The sequence below is a fragment of the Camarhynchus parvulus genome, chromosome 21 (assembly GCF_901933205.1).
Source record: "Camarhynchus parvulus chromosome 21, STF_HiC, whole genome shotgun sequence".
Classification (NCBI taxonomy): domain Eukaryota; kingdom Metazoa; phylum Chordata; class Aves; order Passeriformes; family Thraupidae; genus Camarhynchus; species Camarhynchus parvulus.
This window is the reverse complement of record NC_044591.1, coordinates 2792072-2816200: the sequence shown is the minus strand read 5'-3', so window position 1 is coordinate 2816200 and position 24129 is coordinate 2792072. Positions and strand designations below refer to the sequence as shown.

The 24129-nt window shown below is 41.3% G+C and overlaps 2 protein-coding genes across 5 annotated transcripts in view; both read left to right on the top strand.

Moving 5' to 3' along the window:
* MTOR (mechanistic target of rapamycin kinase) overlaps nucleotides 1–8675 on the top strand; it is a 70204-nt gene extending 61529 nt beyond the window's left edge. For all 3 annotated transcript variants that reach the window (XM_030963709.1, XM_030963707.1, XM_030963708.1), the window contains 14 exons: nucleotides 218–352; nucleotides 621–795; nucleotides 1411–1546; nucleotides 2223–2370; nucleotides 3006–3128; nucleotides 3371–3453; nucleotides 4405–4477; nucleotides 5001–5075; nucleotides 5574–5709; nucleotides 6017–6082; nucleotides 6212–6292; nucleotides 6566–6646; nucleotides 7065–7170; nucleotides 7694–8675. In XM_030963709.1, the coding sequence (XP_030819569.1) occupies nucleotides 218–352; nucleotides 621–795; nucleotides 1411–1546; nucleotides 2223–2370; nucleotides 3006–3128; nucleotides 3371–3453; nucleotides 4405–4477; nucleotides 5001–5075; nucleotides 5574–5709; nucleotides 6017–6082; nucleotides 6212–6292; nucleotides 6566–6646; nucleotides 7065–7170; nucleotides 7694–7709 (1434 nt within the window). In that variant the 3' untranslated portion in view covers nucleotides 7710–8675. The remainder of the gene's footprint in view (nucleotides 1–217; nucleotides 353–620; nucleotides 796–1410; nucleotides 1547–2222; nucleotides 2371–3005; nucleotides 3129–3370; nucleotides 3454–4404; nucleotides 4478–5000; nucleotides 5076–5573; nucleotides 5710–6016; nucleotides 6083–6211; nucleotides 6293–6565; nucleotides 6647–7064; nucleotides 7171–7693) is intronic.
* Nucleotides 8676–9715: 1040 nt separating this feature from the next.
* On the top strand, nucleotides 9716–24129 carry EXOSC10 (exosome component 10). 2 transcript variants are annotated; one of them, XM_030963982.1, is made up of 25 exons: nucleotides 9716–9870; nucleotides 10776–10912; nucleotides 11345–11468; nucleotides 11962–12066; nucleotides 12449–12614; nucleotides 13351–13462; nucleotides 13738–13813; nucleotides 13951–14061; nucleotides 14493–14636; nucleotides 14951–15141; nucleotides 15847–16003; nucleotides 16577–16725; nucleotides 17001–17051; nucleotides 17767–17878; nucleotides 18576–18626; nucleotides 19157–19235; nucleotides 19399–19520; nucleotides 19826–19921; nucleotides 20543–20617; nucleotides 21050–21137; nucleotides 21259–21332; nucleotides 21897–22077; nucleotides 22546–22607; nucleotides 23280–23353; nucleotides 23944–24129. In XM_030963982.1, exons 1-25 carry the CDS (start codon nucleotides 9742–9744, stop codon nucleotides 23972–23974), a joined length of 2697 nt encoding a protein of 898 aa, XP_030819842.1. In that variant the 5' UTR covers nucleotides 9716–9741; the 3' UTR covers nucleotides 23975–24129. The 2 variants fall into 2 exon arrangements, with proteins under 2 accessions (XP_030819842.1, XP_030819843.1); XM_030963983.1 differs by having other exon boundaries at nucleotides 21900–22077; nucleotides 23944–24110.

The following is a 24129-nucleotide window of genomic DNA, read 5'->3' as shown; positions in this document are numbered from 1 at the left end:
GTTGTTTGATAAATTCAATGCAGATCTTGGATCCAGGAATTTCTGGATCTGCTATAAAAAAATGCTATAAAATTGTGATCTGCTATAAAAATGTGAGATCAAGTATTTTTAGTGCAACTTGAAAAGAGACTGTGATGCTCTTTGTAGGTGTTACGTGGTCTCCACCTCTTACACTACAGTCTGTTGAAATTAATTTTTCTGTTGTTTGAATCCCTAGGCCTATGGCAGAGATCTCATGGAAGCTCAGGAGTGGTGCAGGAAGTATATGAAATCAGGAAATGTCAAAGACCTGACTCAGGCTTGGGATCTCTATTATCACGTGTTCCGACGTATCTCAAAGCAGCTGCCACAGGTGAGGGAGGAGATTCAGAACTTTTGTGAGTCTTACAGTGCAAGTTGTCAATACCAACCTTTGCTTATGTTTTCTGGTTATTCAAAACATACTAATTAGGTATTCTGGAAGTAACTACATAGGCTTTGCTGCAAATTTGGTGTTTATGCAGCACTTCCTGCTTCACGGCCTGAACTCTTTTAGGTCCCTTGACAGCATGAACTCTTCAGATGCTTCTGTGAGATTGAACTGAAATTCTAAGGGGTTGTATTTCTTTTGGTTTTGGTAGCTCACTTCTTTGGAGCTACAGTATGTGTCACCAAAACTCTTAATGTGCCGGGATCTGGAACTGGCAGTGCCAGGAACGTACGACCCCAACCAGCCCATCATACGGATCCAGTCCATCGCTCCCTCACTGCAGGTCATCACCTCCAAGCAGCGACCCAGGAAGCTGACATTAATGGGTAAGAGAGAGCAGTTTTCACTTTGCTATTCCAGTATTTAAACAGTTGTTGTTCTTAGGTCCAATTACATATTGACCTGGTAAAACCTGTACAACCTTTCCTTTCAGGTGAAGTTTTTCTTAATTGGTCTGATGTAGCCGTGATATTTTCTGCAAAATCCTTTCCTTAGGATTTTTTCTCCTGAGAAGCTGAGAGGCCTCAGGAACAAAATGTAAACATTGATTATCTGCTGCTGTGGAATGCAACAGGTGCATCTGTGATTGGTCTGATGTGGTTGTTTCTAATTAATGGCCAATCACAGTCCAGCTATCCAGACTGTCTCGGTCAGTCACAGGCCTTTGTTATTCATTCTTTCTTATTCTATTCCTAGCTAGCCTTCTGATGAAATACTTTCTTCTATTCTTTTAGTATAGTTTTAATATAATATATATCATAAAATAATAAATCAACCCTTCTGAAACATGGAGTCAGATCCTCATCTCTTCCCTTATCCTAAGACCCCTGTGAACACCATCACAGTCTGACTACCACGCTTTCCAGTTTTGGGTGCATGTGTGTTTATTCCTGTCAGTTTATTCAATGAGAATAAACTTTTATGCCCTAATTCTTTTGCAGGAAGCAATGGCCATGAGTTTGTATTCCTTCTGAAAGGTCACGAAGACCTTCGCCAAGATGAAAGAGTGATGCAGCTTTTTGGGTTGGTCAACACTCTGTTAGCAAATGACCCAACTTCTCTTCGTAAAAACCTCAGGTGTGTGCTCTGCATAATCACTGAAAATGCTTGTGCAAATGCTTGTGACTCCTTACACAGGTGCAGCTTTGCAAGTAAACCTTGGCACAAGCAGTGGTTTTGGGAAGAAATGGCAAATCTTGGAACTAAGTTCATTAAAAAGAAAACCAGTGTTCATAGCATTCAAACATGGAGGAAATGTATCAGAGGAAATTGTTTATTTTATTTAATTGAAGTCCTAGTTTGTAAATTGTTATGGTCTTTGAAGCAATGCCTATTTCAAGACACCTTGAGCACTGCCTTAGGAGCCTGAGAATGGTTTTTGCCAAAGATTATTATTATAGTCACTAAATAGCTTGGTGAAGAGTCACTGAGTGCAATTCTGCAAGAATTTTCTTCTTTCAAGCAAGAACACATCAAATATCATATGCAAATAACATATCATTGTGGGTGACATAACATGTACCTTCTGAAAGCAGCCTTTCAGTGAAAACCACATAAACTTGGAGCTTGTCTGTAGATTACCTGGCAACAATCTGTGCAAAATGGATGTTTGAAATCTGTTTGAAAAGACAAGCAGAGCAACATTTGACAATTTGGACCAGAATCAGATTTAACAGTAGTTGTTTTAAGCATCTCAGATATGAAGTTACAATCTACAACAATTTGAGCTGTGATTCTCCATTTTTCCCCATAGCATCCAGAGATATGCTGTTATTCCACTGTCTACAAATTCAGGCTTAATTGGCTGGGTGCCCCACTGTGACACCCTGCACGCACTCATCCGGGACTACAGGGAGAAGAAAAAGATCCTGCTCAACATCGAGCATCGCATCATGCTCAGGGTAAGGGGCAAAGCTGGCACAAGTTTTGGTCCATTCTTTTAGCACACCAGTGTCTTAGGGAAGGAAAATGGTGCAGGGCTTCTTCCTCTGCCTCTTTTCTGATTGTTGCAATAAATAAAAAATATTTAGATAAGAGTGAGCACAAGTTGTTGCCATTTGGTAAGTGATGGGTGTTTGGAATTTTGCATGGCTGTGATGTGTCTCCATACAAGGTGCTGTGCTGCTGGACTTACAAACATTGTGTCTAAGCAGCAGGACCAAAATTGGACAGATTGGAGAAACTGAACACTACTAGAAAATTTGAAATTTCCTGCCAAAAAGGAAAGCGTTTGCCAGCCCAGAAGGCTTACTTGGATAATGGTTTTTGAAAAATACTTACCTGTGCAGTTTTTTAGTTAAAATAGGGCTGTGAGCTACTGACTTTGTGAATACTAAATCATTGCTATCCCATTTAAAAACAATTCTTCACTGTTGTGTGATTATCTTGCTCTGTTTGAAACATACCAGTCAGTCTACAAATAATTTAAGTATAAACTTGATACGAAATTATTTATGATTACTGTGTTCCTCACAGTACAACCAGAAGCTACTGCAGGTGGCTTTTGAATTTGCTGAATGTCACTTCTGAATTACAGATGGCTCCAGACTATGACCACCTGACTCTGATGCAGAAAGTAGAAGTATTTGAGCATGCTGTCAATAACACAGCTGGGGATGACCTTGCCAAACTGCTGTGGTTGAAAAGTCCAAGCTCAGAGGTGAGTGCAACACACTCAGAACTGGCAAACAGCAGAGTGTGTAATTATCTTCTCTGCAGAAAGAGTGAGAGATGGATTTTATTTATCCTAAACACTAGCTGAATCACTGCATAACATGTGGGTTTTTTAAAATTTTTTTGTATTTTTTAAATTTTATTATATTTTATTTAATTTATTTTTATTTTGTATTTATTTTGGGTTTTATTCTATTTTGTTTATTTCTGTTTTGTCTCCACTTGTAGGTATGGTTTGACAGAAGAACAAATTACACCCGTTCACTAGCTGTGATGTCAATGGTTGGGTACATTTTGGGCCTTGGGGACAGGTAAGTAAAGCTGTAAAAGTTTCTTTTATTTAAAAACACAGATTGTGAAGGCATCAATTCATTAATGAATCTGTTCTTGTGATAACATGTTCCATTGTGGTTACTGAGTTGTAATGATACCATCTTTTAGGTCTTAATGTTTATATATAGTATGCTGTTATTTTCAGCACTACAGGTATGAGATGCAGTTTGTGTATCATGAGTACAAGTAAGACCTTCTTCCTTTTTGAAATGAATACACATGGAATTACATTAAGGACCACAAGTTCTAATTTTGCCATTTCACAGAATTGGAAATCTTTCTCCATCCATTTTATTAACAGTATAACTTCCAAAATACTTTAAAGTCAATGTATATTTGATTTAAAGTCTGTAATGCAAAAACAGCTAAACCCTTAAATGTTTTAATAGCAAGAGCTCTTATTTCTGAACTTTAAAGTCTCTAACATGAAGTTATAAACCTTTGAAATTTGAATTAAGACAAAATTGGAAGATGTAAGCATGAATTCAGCACTGTAGTTTTGCTAGTCTGGATTGATTTTCTTCTGTGTTGGTGGTAAAACAATTTGTGTTACTTCAAGTGCAGCATAATGCATTACATTTTTCTACACTTAAAAAAAAAGAAAAAGCATGAAACAAGTGGAAGAATTTATCCTAACTGAAAAATAAACATTCATATCCAAGAAATGTACTGATAATTCTTGTCCAGCAGGTTATTTATCTTCCAAAGTGAGAAGATCTCTTACTTGTGAGAGGTAATTACAAAACACACTGTTAGGAAGGTTTCCTGTTCATGCTGAGACTGAAGATCTCAGACAAGCAAGCTACCACTAGCTGTTCTTGTTCATGAAGATAAAATTTATTTTCAGACTGGAGCTGCTGTGGTTTACTTGGGATTTTTTAATGATCTGTCACTCATGGTCTGTTTTTTCTTCCACTCCTTCACCAAAGACACCCTTCCAATCTGATGTTAGACAGACTGAGTGGAAAGATCCTGCATATCGACTTTGGGGACTGTTTTGAGGTAAGTCTTTGTATTTGGACATGACATTTTGAGTAATATTTCACATTTTCTGGTGAAACAGAAATTAATCTATAAGCCAGGACAAACTGACCTTGGAGTCTGATCCTGGGCAAATGCTTTGGCTCTCTTTTGAGCTTCCCTTTATCTGTCTATAAAATAATAGACACTTTATCTCAGAAGCATGTCGTGGGGATTAGCTGACCACTGGAACAAGCAGAGAAGTGTTAATGGAGTTTCATGGAAGTGTCCATGAAATTTCACTTCCATGTAATTTCTTGGAGCAATTTAAGCTGCTGATAGGCAGTCTGTGTTGCTGGGCACATGCTTGAGTTTTCCCTTTGTTATCAAGTTTATCATCAAGCTTCTCTGAGTAACTTGTGAAAATTAGGAACATAAAGCTGTGACTTTATTTCCTATTTGCTATGAAATCTTCAAGACTGTAGCAAAAAGATCCCAGTACTTTATAACTTTTAAAAAGTAAGTTAACTATTAATTTACTTGTTCTCCATCATCATGTGTTTAGGTTGCAATGACAAGAGAAAAGTTCCCTGAGAAGATTCCATTTAGATTAACAAGGATGCTGACAAATGCTATGGAGGTAAGCATTCCCTCTGATTTGGAGGGGACTGTTCCTAGGGAAAATGGCAATCATTTCTCAGTTTCTCCTGTATTTTTTTTTTTTGTTGTTGTTGTGGCTAAACTTTACCACTCCTCAAGAACCCGAGGTGTTAATATTTCAGCTTGGTTTTCTGTGAGTTATAACATCACCTGTGATATCTGCAGTACATTACAGTTGAAAGCAACTTTTTAGTTAGAAAATAAATCACCCTGAAATTCCTCCAATTTCTTAGGCTTTCCTTAGTTTCCCCATTTCAAATAGCTGTTTCTATCAAACAGACACAGTCAGTTGCATGATACTTTACAAAGATCATCCTCATGGAGAAGAGAGCTTCTTTGTTTGTAATTAATGTATGTCTTGTTCTCTTAATGAACAAAGCATAGAGAACTCCAGTTCAAAGCCTTCCTGCTCCCTAAGTGTTGGGGTTGTACTTGCAGAGTGAACAAAGAGGTTGATTCATTTCTTTTTCTTCCAAAGGTGACAGGCCTCGATGGGAACTATAGAATCACCTGTCATACAGTGATGGAAGTGCTGCGTGAACACAAGGACAGTGTCATGGCTGTGCTGGAAGCCTTTGTCTATGATCCCTTATTGAATTGGAGATTGATGGACAGTAAGTGATTCTGATAAAGTAGTGACAGCAAGAGAATATGCATATAAGAAATCCAGAAGCCTGAAATCCAGTGTGTTTTCAAACAATCTGATCAAACTGTTAGTTTGTGTGTGCTACTGCTGTGTGCACACAGTTTTAGGGATTTTAATATGAAATTACAGCAGTGATCCGGAGATGGAAATTATTTTCAGGTGACATCAAATCTGGAGAAGGAGAAAGGCAACCAAATCTGTATTGTTTGTGGACAAATTTGCTCTGAAACACTGAAACTCCCGTTCATCCTTTCCAACTCCTTGTTTTCTTGCAGCAAATACAAAGGGCAATAAGCGCTCACGAACAAGAACAGACTCCTACTCTACCAGTCAGTCAGTAGGTGAGTAGAAAAGATGGAAGATGTCACAAATATGCTTTTCAAATTAGCTGATTAGCAGTCTTGCTAATGTTTCCAGAAGAATATTTCAGCTGCTTTTCAGCTTTTGTGTTTTCATGTTGTTTTCAATAGAAATGTTGGACAGTGTGGAATTGGGCGAGACATCCCATAAAAAAACTGGAACCACAGTGCCTGAATCCATCCATTCCTTCAGTGAGTTTCATTGTTGTTTCTATACTGATCCAGAAACTGTTCTTATATCAGAAAATTTCATCATGATCCCAAATGCAATTATGTGAGATGGGATAGTACAGTCTTCTGTCAGCATAAATATGATCTGTGTTCTCAACAAAGAGTTGTATCTGTAGAAAATGCATCTAAGTTGGCTCTCAAAATAGTATTTGGAAAGGGCACATCTAACAGCAGTACAAATGCTTTTATTGTTCAGATGAAGTTCTTATTCTGTGTCCTATTTCTCTCTTTTAGTAGGAGATGGTCTGGTGAAACCAGAAGCTCTAAATAAGAAGGCAATTCAGATCATCAACAGGGTTCGAGATAAGCTCACTGGTGAGTGTTTAGTTATGTTTACATCAAAGAAACTTAAAATCTGATGGATCAGATTTTAGTGTTTGTATTTTGTATTAAAGCTTTAATTTAACATATTCTCATTAAGTGGATGAGACCATTTTCCTGGTTTTGTTCAAAACCTAAGTACTGTGCCTGCATTTAGATACAAATAAGTCTGATTTGAAAAGTACAGAGGTGTTTGTAACTACAAAGACTTAATATTTTGCATGTATTAGCTTGTTAGTGGAAGTTGATTTTCTACTGTCCTGGCTTCATAGTTTGCAGCATTTAGTTGCAAAATTTTACACTTTTAAAGTATATAAGAAACTACTCCTCACCTGCCAGATAATGCACTTGAAGGGATTAGAACCAGGATTTGTGACTCCTTTTGTGGTTTTTTCATCCTTTAATTTCAAAGGTCGGGACTTCTCTCATGACGAAACTCTCGATGTACCCACACAAGTAGAACTGCTCATTAAACAAGCAACTTCTCATGAGAACCTGTGCCAGTGCTACATTGGATGGTGAGTTTGTCACTCAGCTAACCTGGCAAAACTCCTCTGGAATAGTGTGAGCAGGGAACTGCTAAAGAGAACCTCACTTGAGCAGTTTATTTGTAGGAGCCATAGCACATTCTGCATCTGATCTGGTAAATTCTGCAAGCCCATGGCAATAGACATAGACAGTCTCTAGGAAATAAACTGCCATAGACAGTCCTTTCCTAGTCCTCTAGGAAATTTGCTGTTACAAGTACTGACAAGGATTTTACATTTTAAATGTTTGAAATAAGGAATGTGGTGGTCAGTGCTTTCAGCTATACTGAAGGATAAAACAGAGATGATTGAGTGTCATTTTGAGATAACTTAGAGCTATGCTTAAGGAAATAGATCTCTTCCATGCTGATGTTTAAAAGTGATAAAGATCACCTGGCAACTTTACCTGTGCTCAAATGGTGCCTAGTCTGTATGGAATCTCAGTCCTTCTCAGTGTTGTCTTTGTGAAACTATGTGCAAGTCAACATTATTACAATATCTTTATTTTCTTTAGGTGTCCTTTCTGGTAACAGGAGATTCCAGAGTATGCACAGCCTTTTATTCTGGAGGCTTTTTCACTCCAAACTTGCTCTTCTACAAACATGAATTGAACGTTGGACTGAAATACAGCCTTTGTCAAATATTTTTAAATGTAAATGAAAAGAGTTATTGTATATTAAAAGTTGGTGTAAGCCAATGTATAGCTGCTGTTGGAAAAACAAGCTGTCTGAAACAAAACACTTGATTTGGGTTTCCAGGACAGTGAAGACTGATTGTACCACAGATGTCCATGGTTCCACTTTGTCTTTGGGGAACTGGAGATCCATTGAAAATAACTATACGGGTTTTCACTCACTTTGCAATGTAACTAAGTAACTTGCAGATTAATTATTGCCCTGGTCATTCCTGTTGGTGTGGGTGCAGTGAGCTAAATGCGCTGGTGCAGGAGGCTTCCTTTAGGTTTGGGGGGAGCTACATAACTGGAAAGAAAGATAAGTAGAATTTTACCATTGTTTCCTCCTGTACCTTGTTTTCAAACTTGATTCTTGCCCCAAAATTGGAAATTGTCTATCTGCTCATTACACTAGTTCAGGATTTGTGTTTCTGACTAGATCAGGGTTTTGAGCACATCCAAGATTTGAAAACCTTGAGCCTAAGCAAAGTCAGGGTGCCTCTGTGCAGTGATCAGTGGCACATTGGATGCAGGGTACAAATAAATACCACTTAGGAGCCTCCTGCAGGGTCTCGGTTAAAAAGCAGTGTTGGGAAATAACTAGGGGAAGTTAGGGTTTGGCACAGAAGGCAGATGGGGGGAGAGCTGGTTGTAACTTGAAATGGCAAGTAATGGTTATTAAACATGAGGTTGAAGGTGAAGTTATGATTTATGAATTAAAAATATTAAAAACAATGCACAAAATACAACAGAGTAGCCATGTTTAGATGCCATGTTGTATTTGCATATTTTTGTGCCAATAAATTACATCAAAATGTAAACACTTCGGCTGTGTTCTTGTTTATTCCTAAGTCTGTCTTAGGCAGGGGCAGGGAAGCAGATTACAAATTTTTTTTAAGGTTCCTGTTGCCATTGATTTGTCTTTTTGTGCATCAGTCCAGGTCATTGGCTTTATTTCCCTTGACAGCAGCTGAATGAAATCTGTCACTTGTATAAACAAACTGTGACTGTGCAACCCCTAAATTTTTGTTTTCCAGAAGATGTGATGTCACCTGTGTGATAAGAACATCAGCTTCCTTGGGCTCAGGGTCACAGCATGGAGTATTGGATGGGATTCCCTGGGCTTCCCCAGCTGCTTGTGCAAATGCTGCACTCTAGAAATGGGAAATGGGGAGGTGGCAGTCACAAATTTGGGTATTGGCCCTTGCCCCTTTCTGGGCATTGGTGTGGCTATCAAGGACATGATATAGGAAAGATTTTTAAGTCCCTAGAGTGTACAAAGAAGGGGCACGAAGATGGGAAGAGGAGCCACTGAGGGTCCTTGGTCTGTTCAGCCTGGAGGAGACTGAGGGGAGACTGATGGCAGTCTGCATCTTCCTCTTGAGGGGAAGAGGATGGGCACGCATTGATCTTTGCTCTGTGGTGACAGGGACAGGACCAGGGAACGGCTGGAGCTGTGTCAGGGGAGTTTTAGGCTGGATATCAGGAGAAGGTTCTTCCCCCGGCGGGTGGTGGGGCACTGAACAGGCTCCCCAGGGAATGGGCACTGCCCAAGGCCGCCAGAGCTTCAGGAGCGTTTGGACAACGTTCTCAGGTACAGTGGGATTATTGGGGTGTCCAAGAGCTGATGATCCCTCTGGGTCCCTTCCCTTCTGCTGCTGGGTCCCACCGGTGAGTGTTTAGGGGTTAAAAGGCCGAATGTGCCGCACAGCACCCCCTCCCGCCCGGGCTCCCCCCAGAGCCTTCCTCCCACCCCACACAGGGCTGTCCTGCCCCGTCCTGCCGCTGGGGGCGCCTGCGCTCCCCGCTCTTCTCCTCTCCGTCTTCCGGCCGCCAGCGCTGCGCTCTCGCGACACCGCCCGATTCTCGCGACAGCGCCGCGCGTCAACATGGCGGCAGCCGCCCGTGAGGGGAGCCCGGCGGGGCAGGCGGGCAGCTCCGGGACGCCCGCGGGCACGGAGGGAAGCAGCACGATGTCGGCCTTGCCCGGCTTCGACAGCCCCGACGCCTTCGTCAAGGTACGGTGGGAGAGGGGCAGGGAGAGCGGGCGGGGCACTACCGCTCCCGGCGTGCCGTGTGCGCTCGGGCCATGCCGGGAGCTGTAGTCCTGTCCCGCGGGGGCCGCGTGGGGATCCCAGCCGGAGCGGGAGACGCCCGTAGGGTGTCCCCCAGTGCTAGGAGGAGGGTGTGGGCTGGGCCGGCGGCTGCAGAGGCCAGAGAGGTGTATCGAGACCTGTTACCGGCCTGGGTCGGGCCCTGGCCTTGTCAGCCACCGGGGATTCCTGGAAATGCCGAGGAACCGGGACCCTCGTGAGGGCTTGTCGCGACGAGAATTGCCCCTGGCCTCATAAATCGCGTCAGCCGCCGTGTGTTTTACCTATGCACGATTCTGATGCCGGGAGGGAATGGCTGCCAGATCCCAAATAGGAAGCGTTGCAGGGATTTGGGGTGTTTTGTTAGAGTAATAAAGTAATTATCTGCATTCCTGCTGGTTTAGAACTGTAGAATATTCTGAGTTGGAAGGCTCCCACAAGGATCATGCAGGAGTCCAGCTCCTGGCTCTGCACAGACACCCCTACAATCCCACCTTGTGCCTAAGAGGATTGTCCTAAAGCTCTTGGAGCTCTGGCAGCCTTTGGGGCCATGACCATTCCTGGGGAGCCTGTTCGTGCCTGATCACTGGAGGATGATCAATAGTAGTTCTATAATAATTTAGTAGTTCTATAATGAAGTTTTTGGACTTTCGTTATTTAAAGCTGTCTAAATAACCATGTGAAGTTACTCCTTTGAAAAACCCCACAATACCACCCATTAGAACCACCCAGTTCCAACCAGCCAGGCAAAGTGCATTTCTATCAAAAAGTATCTCGAGTAAATAAAAACAAAATACTGACAAAAAGCTGATAACGGTGTTCTTGCACAGTACGCTCTCGGCACAGTGGTGGCTGCAACAAAGGCATCCAACGGGCTCCCCCAGCCTGGAGACGAGTATGATTTCTACTGCAGCTTCCCTGGGTTCCGTGCCTACTGCAGCACACAGAGCGACCGCCTGCTCAGCTGGTAAGGGCCCTTCTGCACCTCGGGGCTGGTGCTGATAGCTGGCAGTCCAAACCAGAGGGTAACCCCTTATTTGACAACTTCAAACTTACCATAGGTAAAAAGGTGGTTTATTTCACACATCTAGTTTTAGGTGCTTCTCTAGCACTTGGCAACTGAAGTGGCAGGCTTAAAGAGGGCATTTCATTATAATTGCCATGAGGAGAGGAGCTGTGCAGAGAGGAGCACCTGATACTGTCCATTTTAAAAGTCATGTTTGTGAGAAACTAATTCTGACACTTTAATACTGTATAGTTGCTTTTTCTATTTACTGCTTATGTGATGATATCTATAATTTGATTTCTTTGAAGTGTAGAAAGTGTAAGAGAATTGGATGTTTTAGTGTTTAAATAGCCTGCTTTCAGATTGCTGACAGCTGTGCTGTTCTCTTGCAAGCATGAGCCAGGTGATGCAGTACCATGGCTGCCGGAGCCTCATGAAAGATTCCAGCAAAGTGACAGGGCTGGAAGATAAATTTGATATGCTGGTTGACTCCAATGATGTCATTCTTGAAAGAGTGGTAAGCAAATTATTTCTGGATGTGGTTCTTAAAAAGTGTTCCGTTGCCACAAGCTTTCTTTTTTTTTTATTGCAAGAACTTTAGTGGCACAGCTTCCACAATTAGTCAGTATTTCCTCAATTTTATGTATTCCCTTTTTATTTTAAAAACCCTTCCAAATGCTAGGCCAGAGATCACAGCAGCTAAGGTAGGTGGGCCAAGGGGTGGGAAGGTAATATGGGATGTGTGAGGAAACTAAATGCAGTTGGACATAAAATCCTCACAGCCTGAGAACATGTCTGTACATTTGAGAGTGCTTCTCTGAAGAAACTCTTCCCACCCCTGATCTTCAACATACTCCTCCCATGTTTGTCTGTCTTGTGTTGCACAGAATTTGGGGGAGATGGCTATGGAGGTATCTACCTACATGACTTTCTTTACTCAGTCTGACTAGAGTAAAGTAAATCACTATGGTGATTTAAGAGGTGTTTCACATTGTTTTTCTGGATTTTAGAGTATTTTATTGGATGAAGCATCAGGAGTGAATAGAAACCAGCAGCCAGTCCTGCCAGCTGGGTTGCAGCCCCCACAGATGATTGTTTCCAGCTGGAACCGTAAGGTGAGGAGGCCCCTAGGCTCAGTTTGGCTGTGTTAGCTCAGCTCTTCTCCCAGCTGTTTTACCAGCTCTCCAGTGGAGTTGAGTAGTTAAATGTTCCCTCATGTTTTTTCACACATTCTAAGTACCTCTCTCTTTTTCCTGTTCATTCAAACTTGGTTCTGAAATCTTTGTGCTTTCAATTGCCATTTCAGTTTCACATGCTCACCAGCCTTTCCTGTGCTTATGAATTCAGGATCTTGAGTCCCAACTTTTTTTCCTTACTGAAAAAAAGTTACTCAATTTTAAATGTGGGGTATAACTCCTTCTCTGAATGCTGGATCAGACTGAGTAAAACAATGTCTGGTAAATCATGTTGGTTTTACCTCTGTATTTTTTTAAATAGGCAGGAGAATTCCACAAAAGATCTCAGTCTGAAACATTCCGACTGCTTCATGCCAAGAATATTTCTCGACCGCAGCTGAAGTTTCGTGAAAAGATTGACAATTCCAACACTCCCTTTGTACCTAAAATTTTTATCAAACCAAATGCTTTGAAGCCTTTGCCTGAAGGTAAGGGGTTTATTTTTGGGGGGGGTAATTTGTTGCAAGTATTTGACACAAGCCTGTCCTCTCAGTCTAGAGGAGAAATCACAGACTTTAAAAACAAATAGCAGGAGATGTTGAACGTTTGGGTGTAGTGGTCTTGGTGACACTGTTGTTTCCATATCTGTGATGTCAGGATAGGTCAGCAAACAGCATCTTCATGCTGGTATACAGCAAATAATCTGTTCCAAACAGATAATCTGCTGCTGCTTTTTACCACCTTGAACATTCATGAGAGTCACTTCTGCGTGAGAAGTCTTGACTAGTCTAGCTGGCTTTACAGATATTCTTTCAGATGAGTGAGCTGCAGTAGGTGTGTGAGGAGACCTACCTTTGGTTTTGGTGTTTTATCAAAGCTGCTGGTAACACCCTGTCTCAGGAACACATTCTGCTGCTGCCAGTTCATCTGTATTCTGCACTGATGCAGTTGTACTTTCAGTAACCGGGAAGGACTGAAAAGTTTTTCTGAAGATTTTTCAATTTCCATCCAAGCTTTTGAGCCAAAACCACCTCATGTCTTCCTAAAAACAGCCAAGTAACTGAGTTGTTATTTCAGGTACAAAATGACAGCAAAAGCAGCAGTACTAAATTAAGATTTTTGATACTTTGTAAACTCTTGTGGTGGGTGGAGGGGGAGATAGTGGTAGGCTGAGAACATGTTTTGTGGGGGACCTAGTCCAGTTATTCCATATTGGTTGTTCAGCCCTCACAAAAAGTGGACGGCAGAGAAAGGAGCGCCCTGAGGACTTGGATGTGCCAGCTGCTTTGGCAGACTTCATACATCAGCAGAGGACGCAGAAAACTGAGCAAGACATGTAAGAAACTAACCTGCCAGCAAGGTGCTTGGAGTCCCCTGGGTGAACCTGTGTGCTCAGATTGTGCTGATGCTCATCATGTATAACAATTCTGCATGTGTTTGTGTCCACACTACATTGTATGTGATTTGCTTTAGACCTCTGCAGTTACATTAAACCTCTGCTTAAAAACAGACAGAATAGGGAAACTACCATAGCTCTCAAAGCCTCTGTGCTCTGTCCTCATAAAGAGGACTGGAATTTAGTCTGTGCTTGTCTCTTCCTAATTTCCACAGGTTTGCTCACCCTTACCAGTATGAGCTGGAGCATTTTTCTCCACCAGATGAAGTTCTCAAGAAACCTGAACTCCAGGTTGGTGCCCACTTTAATTTTAAACTACAGATGTAGTACATTTAAAGCCATATTTGACAAATTTCAGGTTTGAGAGTGGAGGTTGGGACTGGGAGTTGACAGTGAATATACCATGCCTAATTCATTTGCTCTGCCAGATGTACAGGCCCACTGAGGAAACACCCTGTCATTTTATCACCACACTGGATGAGCTGGTAGAACTAAATGAAAAGCTTATGACTTGTAAAGAATTTGCCTTGGACTTAGAGGTAATCCAATTGCATTTTATATTTAGAAGTTACACGTGTACTTTTAGGAGCTAGGGGACCATTATATTCTTCTCATGGTGGGGTGTGGGGTGGTTTTCTCCTGGTTTTTGTACTCCCCAAGATGAAAAGACAGTTCCTGACCCCTGGTCTGTCTGATATTATCTATAAGGTTGAATTAAACTGTGTCAGTGTTAGAAGTTTTCCAATGGCAGGGCTGGCTGCACACTTCTTAGTGAATTTGATCTTCTTTCAATTAATCCTGTTTTTTTAATGTCATCTTAGTTACTGCAAAGAGGAAGTTTGCTCATCCAGTGTCTTTTTTTCTCACAGAAGTCCTTGTTGCTCTTTCTTCCCTCATTTAGAATGCCATTTGTTTAATAGTATTGTTTCTGTAATGAATCCTAGCTTACATCTCTCTTCCCTGTGTCCAGCACCACTCCTACAGGAGCTTCCTTGGCTTGACGTGTCTGATGCAGATTTCCACCCGAACAGAAGATTTCATTATTGATACACTGGAACTGCGCAGTGACATGAACATCCTCAATGAGACCTTCACAGACCCTGCAATTGTGAAGGTCAGCTGCAAAATTCACCAGATTTTTTAAAAAATAGTATTATTATTGTTTTAGTTTGAGCTTTCTTAGAGTTAAAATCACACTGCATGCTCAGTCTTGATCACTTGATTCTGCTTTCAGTATAATTTGTTCAGGAGCCTGTTTCCTTGATGTTAGTAGTGAATTGCTTGACAGATGCACTTATTTAGTAGTTCTGTACTTAACAATAAAAAACAGAGAAAAGAAATCAAGACACATGAGTATGAAAGCACAGCAGTACCAGCCTGGAGTAGAAATGTTCTTTGTATCATTCCCAAATGTTTATGTTTTTCAAGGTCCTTCATGGTGCTGATTCAGATGTGGAATGGCTGCAAAGAGACTTTGGTCTGTACTTGGTGAATGTGTTTGATACTCACCAAGCTGCTCGTCTCCTCAATCTTGGCAGACATTCTTTGGATCACTTGCTAAAGCTGTATTGCAATGTAGATGCTGACAAGAAATACCAGCTGGCTGACTGGAGAATACGGTAAAAACTGACCCTCAAATGGGCTGGAGCTGCAAGGTAGCACTTCTCCTTGTTTGCATTGCTAGAGCTTCTGCCTGCAGGACCCATAGTTATGGGTTAGTCTCAAAGTGAATGAGCGCAGCATTTACCTGGCTATGCCCAAAGCTTTTGAGTATTACATTTTCCCATGTTTTTTTTAATTAAATGAGGTCTTTTTGGAAAGATCTGCAAAGATGAAGTAATGAAAATCTGGAAGCCCACTTCTTAGGAACAGTTCTTAATCACTACAGTGTTACAGAGACAGTATTTGCTCCTCTAGCACCCCCACAAAAACATTTAATCACCTGTGCGAGGCAGAGCAGATGGTGTTGGAGCAGTGATGTTGACTATGCAGGTACATCCTGCACACCACAGAGATCTCAAGTCTACTTTTGTAGGCTCTGCCGAGAGAATAGGGCTATAACAAATACCATAGCAAGCAGTTCTGCCACGTGACTTAGCTACACAGCAGCCCTGCTCTCCAGCACACAAACAAGGATGTGAACTGGAGAGTGCACAGCATTTTACTGCTGTTTCCTAACCAATCTTTCAGTATGAAAACAGATTTTCCATGTTAGTTCTTGGCATATCTCATATGCATTTTGCCCTAATATGCCTTTTAAGAGAAAAGTAACAGTTTGGCAAGACAGCTGAAATATGTTGGTGTAATTCTGGCTCTTTTTGTAGCCCTTTGCCAGAAGAAATGATCCGGTATGCCCGTGAGGACACTCACTACCTGCTCTACATCTATGATAAAGTGAGGGAGCTGCTGTGGGAGAGAGGGAAGGAGCAGCCCACACAGCTGCAGGTTGTGTGGCAGCGCAGCAGGGACATCTGCCTGAAGGTAAAGCTTCACCTGAATCAGAGTATGGGATTAGGAGAAAAGGTCCTTTACCTATTCTATGTCTTTTTGTGTGTCTGAAAACATCTGCATGTACTCTGACTCAGTCATGTGCAGTCACTTTCACTAGCTATGGTCCTTGGATTCAGATGCCTTCCTGCTCTTTTTTGAATGCTAGTATTCCTTGCCCTCACAATGCATTCTGGTGTGTCTTTTCCAAGAGAGATGTTACACTTCTGGCTCTGCTGGATGATCCTAGAAGTTCAAAGCCTTACTGGAATTGCATTCATAGACAGCTGTATTGTGCCTGTGGAAAGCACTGTGTGAAAGTAGGCTTTGTGTGATGTAGTAAAGCTTGATGATAGTAAAGCTGCTCCTGGATTTGATGAGGGTGGGTTTCCCCTAACAATGGATGAGGTGTGTTTTCAAGAATAGGCTCCTACCAATAGTTTAGGATAAAAAGCTCAAAGACACATTGTACCAGAGTGAATTTAGTCCCCTGATGTCCATGTGAGATTCTGTGTCTAAGAGAGGTAATACAGAAAGCTCATGAGTGCTTCTTTTTTTCCTATCCAGAAATACATCAAGCCCCTCTTTACAGATGAATCCTACCTTGATCTCTACAGGAGGCAGAAAAAACACCTTGATACCCAACAGCTGGCAGCATTTAGGCTGCTGTTTGCATGGAGAGACAAGATAGCACGTCAAGAGGACGAGAGCACAGGGTAGGGAAGTCTTTTGTTATGGACACTGACTTAATGCTTTAGTAAATCTCTTGGATTATGCCCTTCCACCCCTGAGATGGGACTACTTTGTTACCTCTAGAAATTACTGTACTACATCAGGCTGCTTGTTACACAGGAGTTCTGTTATGTTTCTTTTCTTTTTAAAGTATTTCATCATCTCAGGCCTTGTAATGGGGGAAGAGTTGTGCACTTTAAAGGTGTTTCTAATTGTTTTTAACATTCTGTTACATTCATACCACCTCTTTGTGTTGTAGGTATGTGCTACCAAACCATATGCTGTTGAAGATTGCAGAGGAGCTGCCCAAGTAAGTTTTGCTCACACTGAAGGAGTCTTACTTGATCTTAATATCCAGCAAGTCGCTTCCAAGTGTGTAATTACTTCTGCAGTTGGTCCCTTCCTTCCAGCTGTCAGTACTGCTTTTCTCTGTAGTTGTTCAGTTTGAAAGAGAATTAAATAGCAGTACTCCTTCAGAAGGCTTCAGATGTCTGGGATACATCACTTGGATTGCATTGCACTAATAAACCACATTCCTTTGCATTGCTCTGTGTTACAAATTCCCTTTGAGATTCCTTCACTTTTACAGAGCAAGAGAGGGGTGAGTGCCCCCAAAACTTATTTGTATTTTTATTGCAATTCCTAAAGGAGTGGGGAGGTCAAGGGCCAGATCCCTTAAAGCACCCAATTTATACAATATTTTCCTCAAACATTTGGCACTCATCACCTAACAACCATACTTGAGAATAAAAAAAAAATACATCTTTAAAGGCAGGTCTGCTGCCTGGCTCAGCTTTCATAGGTGAATACTGAATGAAATGATGATGAGGAGAGCTGACTTGATGGCTTCTCCTCATCTGCACAAACCTGGTGCAGAATTTCATCACAGAGATTAATCTGACTTGTCTTGTTCTGTCACAGTCAGGATACTGATTAAATCCTTTGAATTGCACATCCTTTGAATGCAAATGCCCGACATACCAGCCATAAATACAGCACACTGAATTTTCCTCCTCTCTCTCCAGAGAATCCCAGGGTATCATTGCTTGCTGTAACCCTGTCCCACCACTTGTTCGCCAGCAGATTAATGAATTGCATCTGCTCATTCAGCAGGCCCGAGAGATGCCTCTTCTCAAGGTAGGGGTAGCTTGTACCACACAGGAGATTAATCACTGGCATCCCTAAGCCAGGCCCTGGAGCTCAGTGGTCACCTGTGATGATGTGTATGCTGAAGTTTGCTTTTAGAACCCTGAATTTTGTAGTATACCAGAAAGATATGTTGTAACTTCTTGCCTGTCTCCTGTGTAGTGGCTTACACACAGTGTAGTTTCCTGGAAAACTGCAGCAGTAAATGAACAGACACTCCTTGAATAGAATGCAGTTTGTCTTATACTGTACATCACATTTGCCTGTGTGAGGAAGAACTGCACGTTGTGGAATTTGCTGGCCATGTAAATGGACTCATAAATATTTTACAGCTATGGTGAGGCAAAAGAACTAACCTAGGTGTAAGAAGTTAATTAGTTAAAATATATCAGCAGGTGGTGAGGCCAAAGAACCAGCCTAGGTGTAAGAAGTTAATCAGTTAAAATATATCAGCAGCGTGTTGATATTAATACAGCTTTCATCCATAGTGAAAAAAACATATGAGCAAGAATGTGCCCTCTCTGTGTGAGGTGTTTGAATGTATAGCCAAGTGCAAACACTGCAGGAGAAGAAGAAAGTAATTTTATTAACCTGCTAGTTTGTAATAAATGTGATGAAAACATTGATAAGGTGGCCAGTCTAGCAGAAACAGGGCCTTTAAGTGACTGACCTTTCTCTCCCATTCTAGTCTGAGATTACTTCAGCAGTCAGGAAGAGAGCACCTCTACCCAACCCTGAGGTATTGTTTGCATTGTATTTTTACCTAATGTCTTAAGCCTTAAACTTGGAAACAAATGTATCCAAATTCTACCTGCTAGTAAATTGCTTCTCTCATCCATTTTACAAGTTTCTCTGCTTTAGCTTAATGGTACTTATCTGTGCCAGATTCATAATAGTACCAGTTGTTAACTGATATTTTACAAACCACCATAAAGCAGCACTTAAGGTTTCATCAGCAAACACTCTGGCTGCTGGACAGTTTCATGTATGTTGGAATATTTTGACTGAGCTGTAAGAAGAGAGGTTTCAGATAAGTTTCTAAGGCTGACTCTTCTCTCTTGTCATGTACATGAAGTACAGCATCTCATTAGCTCGTGGGTGTTTGCACAGGTAGCCTTTTGATGCCAGATGCAATGTGCTCTGGCACATGAGCTGCACTAATATTCCATCTCTGAATTTCATCCCTTTTTTTTGAATTTTCATTAAACTATGTGAAAGTAATAGATTCATATTGTGTCAACGGTGTTTATAATTTGAATCTCTCTGCAGAAGCTGGAGAATGCCCTCTTTGGACCACATGACAGCTCACGGATTCCTATGGATGATTTTCAGAATAACTCTGCCTTGGGTAATTTAGAGTTAACCTAAAAGCTGTGCTAATAATACAGTGATTGAGCTTTGACATGGGGAAAATAAGCAGTCCTGAAAAAACTTTCAGGGAAACCTCATGACACAAAAGAGCAGTAAAATACACAAGACTCTAATAAAAATTTTGTCTCCTTTTCATGCAGACCCTGCACTGGTTTTGGAAGATGTTTGTCTCTTTTCAGACAGTGAGAGGACAATGGATATTCAAGATAATCAGCCAGAATCAACATGTCTTGTTGCTACTACCACTGTCAGCATATTCAGTGTAAGCAGTATGTTTGTGACAGTGTCAGAATTGAAATACTAGAAAACAGATTTAGTAATCTGACAAAACTGTGTGGAAGTGTTGAAATAAGGTGGGAATGCAAGGCAGTGGTACTGACTTTTGACAGGCATAAGGCCTAACCAAGACAACTGGGTTAGGAAGCCAGCAAGGTTACTCCATGTCTCTGGAGGGACACTGCTGTCAGTAGAATTTCAGAGTGAGAAGCAGCATGGCATGAAATGGCAGTAGCTAAACAAAAAGAATGTTTGTGTTAATATTTCTTCATTTTTTTCTTTTCTTTTAAGGAATGTGATGAAAATGAAGGAAATAAGAGGACTTTAACCACTGCACAGCGGAAAGCTCAGCTAATAATGGAGTCCTTTGAAAATCCATTTAAAATGGTAAAAGCTCCCAATAGTGGGATTCAGATTACCCAATGCAGAGGGTGCCCTGAGCTTGTTTTTCAGGCATATCATATCATTGATAAAGCATCAGCTGCTGCTCTCTGACTGGAATCAAGGGATTGTCCTTACAAAGACACATGTGTGGGCTTGTTTTCAAAACACATTTAAATACCTCTTTTATACAAGTCTTTCTACATAGTAAAGAAACCATTCACCATGGTTTTTTAAGCTAGGTTTTGGTTTTTCAGGTTTTTTGATCTCTCCTTTGTGGCTAGGATTAGTAAGCTGATTCTACTCTTGTAATGAATCAGAAGAACAATAGAATGCTGTTACACATTTGGAGTGGTAAATTCCTAGAAAATAATACCAGAATTTTTTCTGGTGTGCAGTTGATGGTTGATCTGTTGAGGGTGTTTGGTTTTGTGGGGAGGGGGTTTTAGTTGTTTTTTTTCTTTAGTATTTCTCTTGGCAGTAGCTGTGTTGACTTCTTTTTTTCCACAAGGTGTTCTATCTGTAGAATATTTCTTCAAATGAACTCACTGATTTACAACAAGTAGCATTTTAGCAATGAGCTAAATGTCACATGCTGTTTAAAGCAATTTTTTTTCCTCTCTACAGTATCTACCTCCAGAGGAGAATTCTGCCTATGTCTCACAATCTGCAAAGTTTGACCCATCATCAAAGATTTATGAAGTAAGAACGGTGCTAAAATTTCCTGCCAAGTAGTACAAAAGAAACAAATAAGTAGTTTATTTTCCACTGGGAGACTCAGCAATATAGATTTTTTTTTCTCTTTGGATACTTCTTGAGAAACTTAACATGTTTCTGTGACATTGTATCCTTTGAAGAACCAGGGATTGGAGACATTCTCCTGCATAGTCCTGTTTGTCAAAGCTGAAAACTCTACTGAAAGTATGTGCATTTGTTTTTGAGGCTTGTTTGTAGCTTTGAACTTTTAAACCATTTGGTTTTACTTCACATGGTGCAGCAGATCTTAATGTCTTACAGTTGAATTTCATCTTTTGTACTCTTAATGAGCACCAGCATGTGTTAGCAAGTTTATAAACAACTTCTTGCCATAAAACTTCAAAGAAAGTGTTTCTAGGTAATACTTTCTCATTGCAGATCAGCAATCGATGGAAGCTGATGAGTCAGGCACCAGGACAGAAGAAGTCCAAGAATGAAACCAATAAGAAAGCAGCCCAGCAGTCAGGTACAGCCATTCTTCCCTTCCTTGGTGTGTCTTGAGACTTGATACAAGCTGCTTTGCTTGCCTTTTTCTAAGCCCCTGGCTAACTTCTGCTTTTTACAGTAATGCTTCTTTGTCTCCATAGCTGCCCATGTCCAGACACAGAAGTTCAATAAAAAGCCAGCACAGAATGTTGTATCTGTTCGCCAGCAAGCCATGGTATGTCATAGAATTCCTCCTTTCAGCCATTGCTCATCTTGACTGTTATAACATAATTCAGAATGAAACTGAGCCCTGTAACTGAAATACCTGAATAGATATATAAATATCAATATAATTGATAGTAGTCTTTGTGTGGTGCTGCCCTGGGTGTAACAACAGGCTCCTGCTAATTGTGCTGTGCACATCATCCCATCCCTCCACGTGTGCAGTAGGGGATGTTTCCCGCTGATGCACCACTGCTCCTCACTTCCTTTAAGGTGCTTCAGTTGTTCTGCACAGGTTCACCCAAATATGCCAGTGGGGCCACAGCAGATCTCAGCTTCCCATATCCTGTGAAATGACAATTTAGCTTTTTATAGACGTCCCTACTGTGAGGTAAAATAAAAAATAGCAGTTTAGGCCCCAGGAAGAGCACAGAGATTTCTCCCCATGCAAGTATTGCCAAAGACAAGAGGAGTCACTGAAGCCTGGCTCCATGGGGCAGTTAATTTGCCCAATGAGTTGTTTCATTCTCCTTTCTTCAACTTATCCTTTTTTCTATTCTGTGGGTTGCTTTCATAGCAGGAGCAAGCTCATAGGAAGAAGGAGAGAGACACAAGTGAAATAGGAGCAGAAACAGGAGCAGAGCTGCCAACGCAAGAAAAGAAACGGCAGAAAAAAACCCAGCAACCAGAGGAGCTGGAAGCACTAAGGCAGTTCACCCCCTTTGATTACAGAAATTCCAGCTTCAAAGTGTTTGCAGGTAAGATCTGATCCCTTCTAGAGCGCTGCACACTGTGGAAAATGTCACCAGCTGAGCCTTGAGAGGGCTGTGTGAGTGTGGGTGCCAGTGCAGTACAGACTGTTACACTGTGCTTACCTTATAGTGGGGAAATAGTTCAAGAAATTGACTTGAGGAATGTACACTTTAGTGTTCCTTTTCTGATTTGGAAACAAATCCTGAAACAATTGGCCTAGTGGGTTGTGGATTTGGATTTTGTTTCTTTTCTCTTATCTGTTTAATTGGAGCCAGGAACTAAGAGGCAAAGGAGATTTGACTCCTTTGTAAAAAAAGCAGCTATTCAAAAACATCTCCTGCCCTTAAAAGATTGTTCTGCATTTTACTGTGTGGGAGACTGTAGTGAAACCTCCATATCATCAGAGGAGCACTGTGGAATTCATTGTTCTTTATAGAAAATTTTAGTAACAGCTTCTCTCCTCTCTCTCTTAGGAGGCAGCAAATCAAAACAGTCACCACAATTTGATCCTGCCAAGCAAGCTCACACAGGCAAGGTATGGGACTGTCATGAAAGGAGGAACAGAAATGTGGGTGACTGTATGTACCCAGCCAGGGGCTCTCTGGGAGGGCACATGATATTTTGGGCATCTGCAGAATGTTCCCTAACAGCTGCTGAGATGCAGCTTCCATTCCCAAGTTCATTATTCATTATTTCTTTCCATTCAGGAGGAGCTTCCTTGGAGTCCCTCAGACTCTTGTTGTTTCCCACATATTCATACATTGCTCACACCTATGCCTCTGTACGTCACAAGCATGACATTTGGACCACAGCAAACCACTACAAATTCCAGTTCCAAATTAAATTCTCAAAAATCACAGGCATTCCAGTGGTTCCAGGACATGTCAGCTTTGCTTGTTGCTCATGTACCCCTCCCAAGTACTGTTATTAGGAACAGTCTCAGCTCAGAGATTTTTTTTACTTATTGCTAATTGAGGTTGAAAAGAAGGAAAAAACCATAAACAATCAAACTATGGCTTGCTGATGAACAGACACAATGTTTTGTGATGCCTTTTTATGCATATTTAGGAAGTCTGTGACGAGCACAGGGAAGTCAATGAGCAGAGTTCTGTGAAATTGGAAAGATAAGGCAGCACGTGGAATATGCTTGAGAGGAACCTCACTGTGGTGGTGTTTTATTTGTTTGTTTGTTTGTTTCTCTGTGCAGAAATTTGCTGGACCTAACAAACTTCAACAGTCTGGAAACCGGAGCATGTCCTACCTGGTGGGGAAAGCTGAAAGGTGTGGTTTTATCCTGCCCTCATCCAGCTGGAGTGTTTGCACAGCCCTGCCCCAGAACCATGGGCAGACCACAGCTATTGTCTTCTGCTGCTGTGGGAGGTTGAGCATATATTTAATGGAAGAGGTTGCATCACACCCTGACATCAGTTTAAAGGACAAAAAAAGAAGAAAAACCCAACAATTTAGGATTAATGCAAGACAATTAATGCAAAAATTTAGATTAATGCAATGACTGGGTGGAAGGTTTGAAATGCTGAGGTAAAAGTTGGTGTTAAAGGGTGTGGGAGTTGCTTTCTTTGGTCAGAGATAGGTGGAAATGTAGAACATCTGCCTAGTTTGGGAGGAATAAGAGTACTGTCAAGTATGAACATTCTTATTCTGAATAGATACTTAGTGTTTAGCTCGCAGGGTTTGATTATTGTGTGTTACTTAGTCATACAAGAGCAACACTACCTAAGGGCAGCATTGGAGGGAGAAGGGTACTCTGTGCCTCAGGACCCTCCCTTGATAGAATCATTGTAACATGGCTTGTTTTCACTCTTGAGTGAATTAACTGCAAGAATTAAAGTGTTTTTTAAACTCTTTTGCAGGAGTTCAACACACCACTGGCCAAAGAGATAATCTTTGTTACAGGACCTGTGGGAGTTGCTGCGGAATGAAACAGTAGTTAGAAGTGTTGCCACCATGGGGAAGCAAACGCCAGTCATTGATCAGTTTTTGTACAGGAAAGTTTTTAAAACCATTAAAATCCTTTTATTTCCAAAAGGAAAAATATC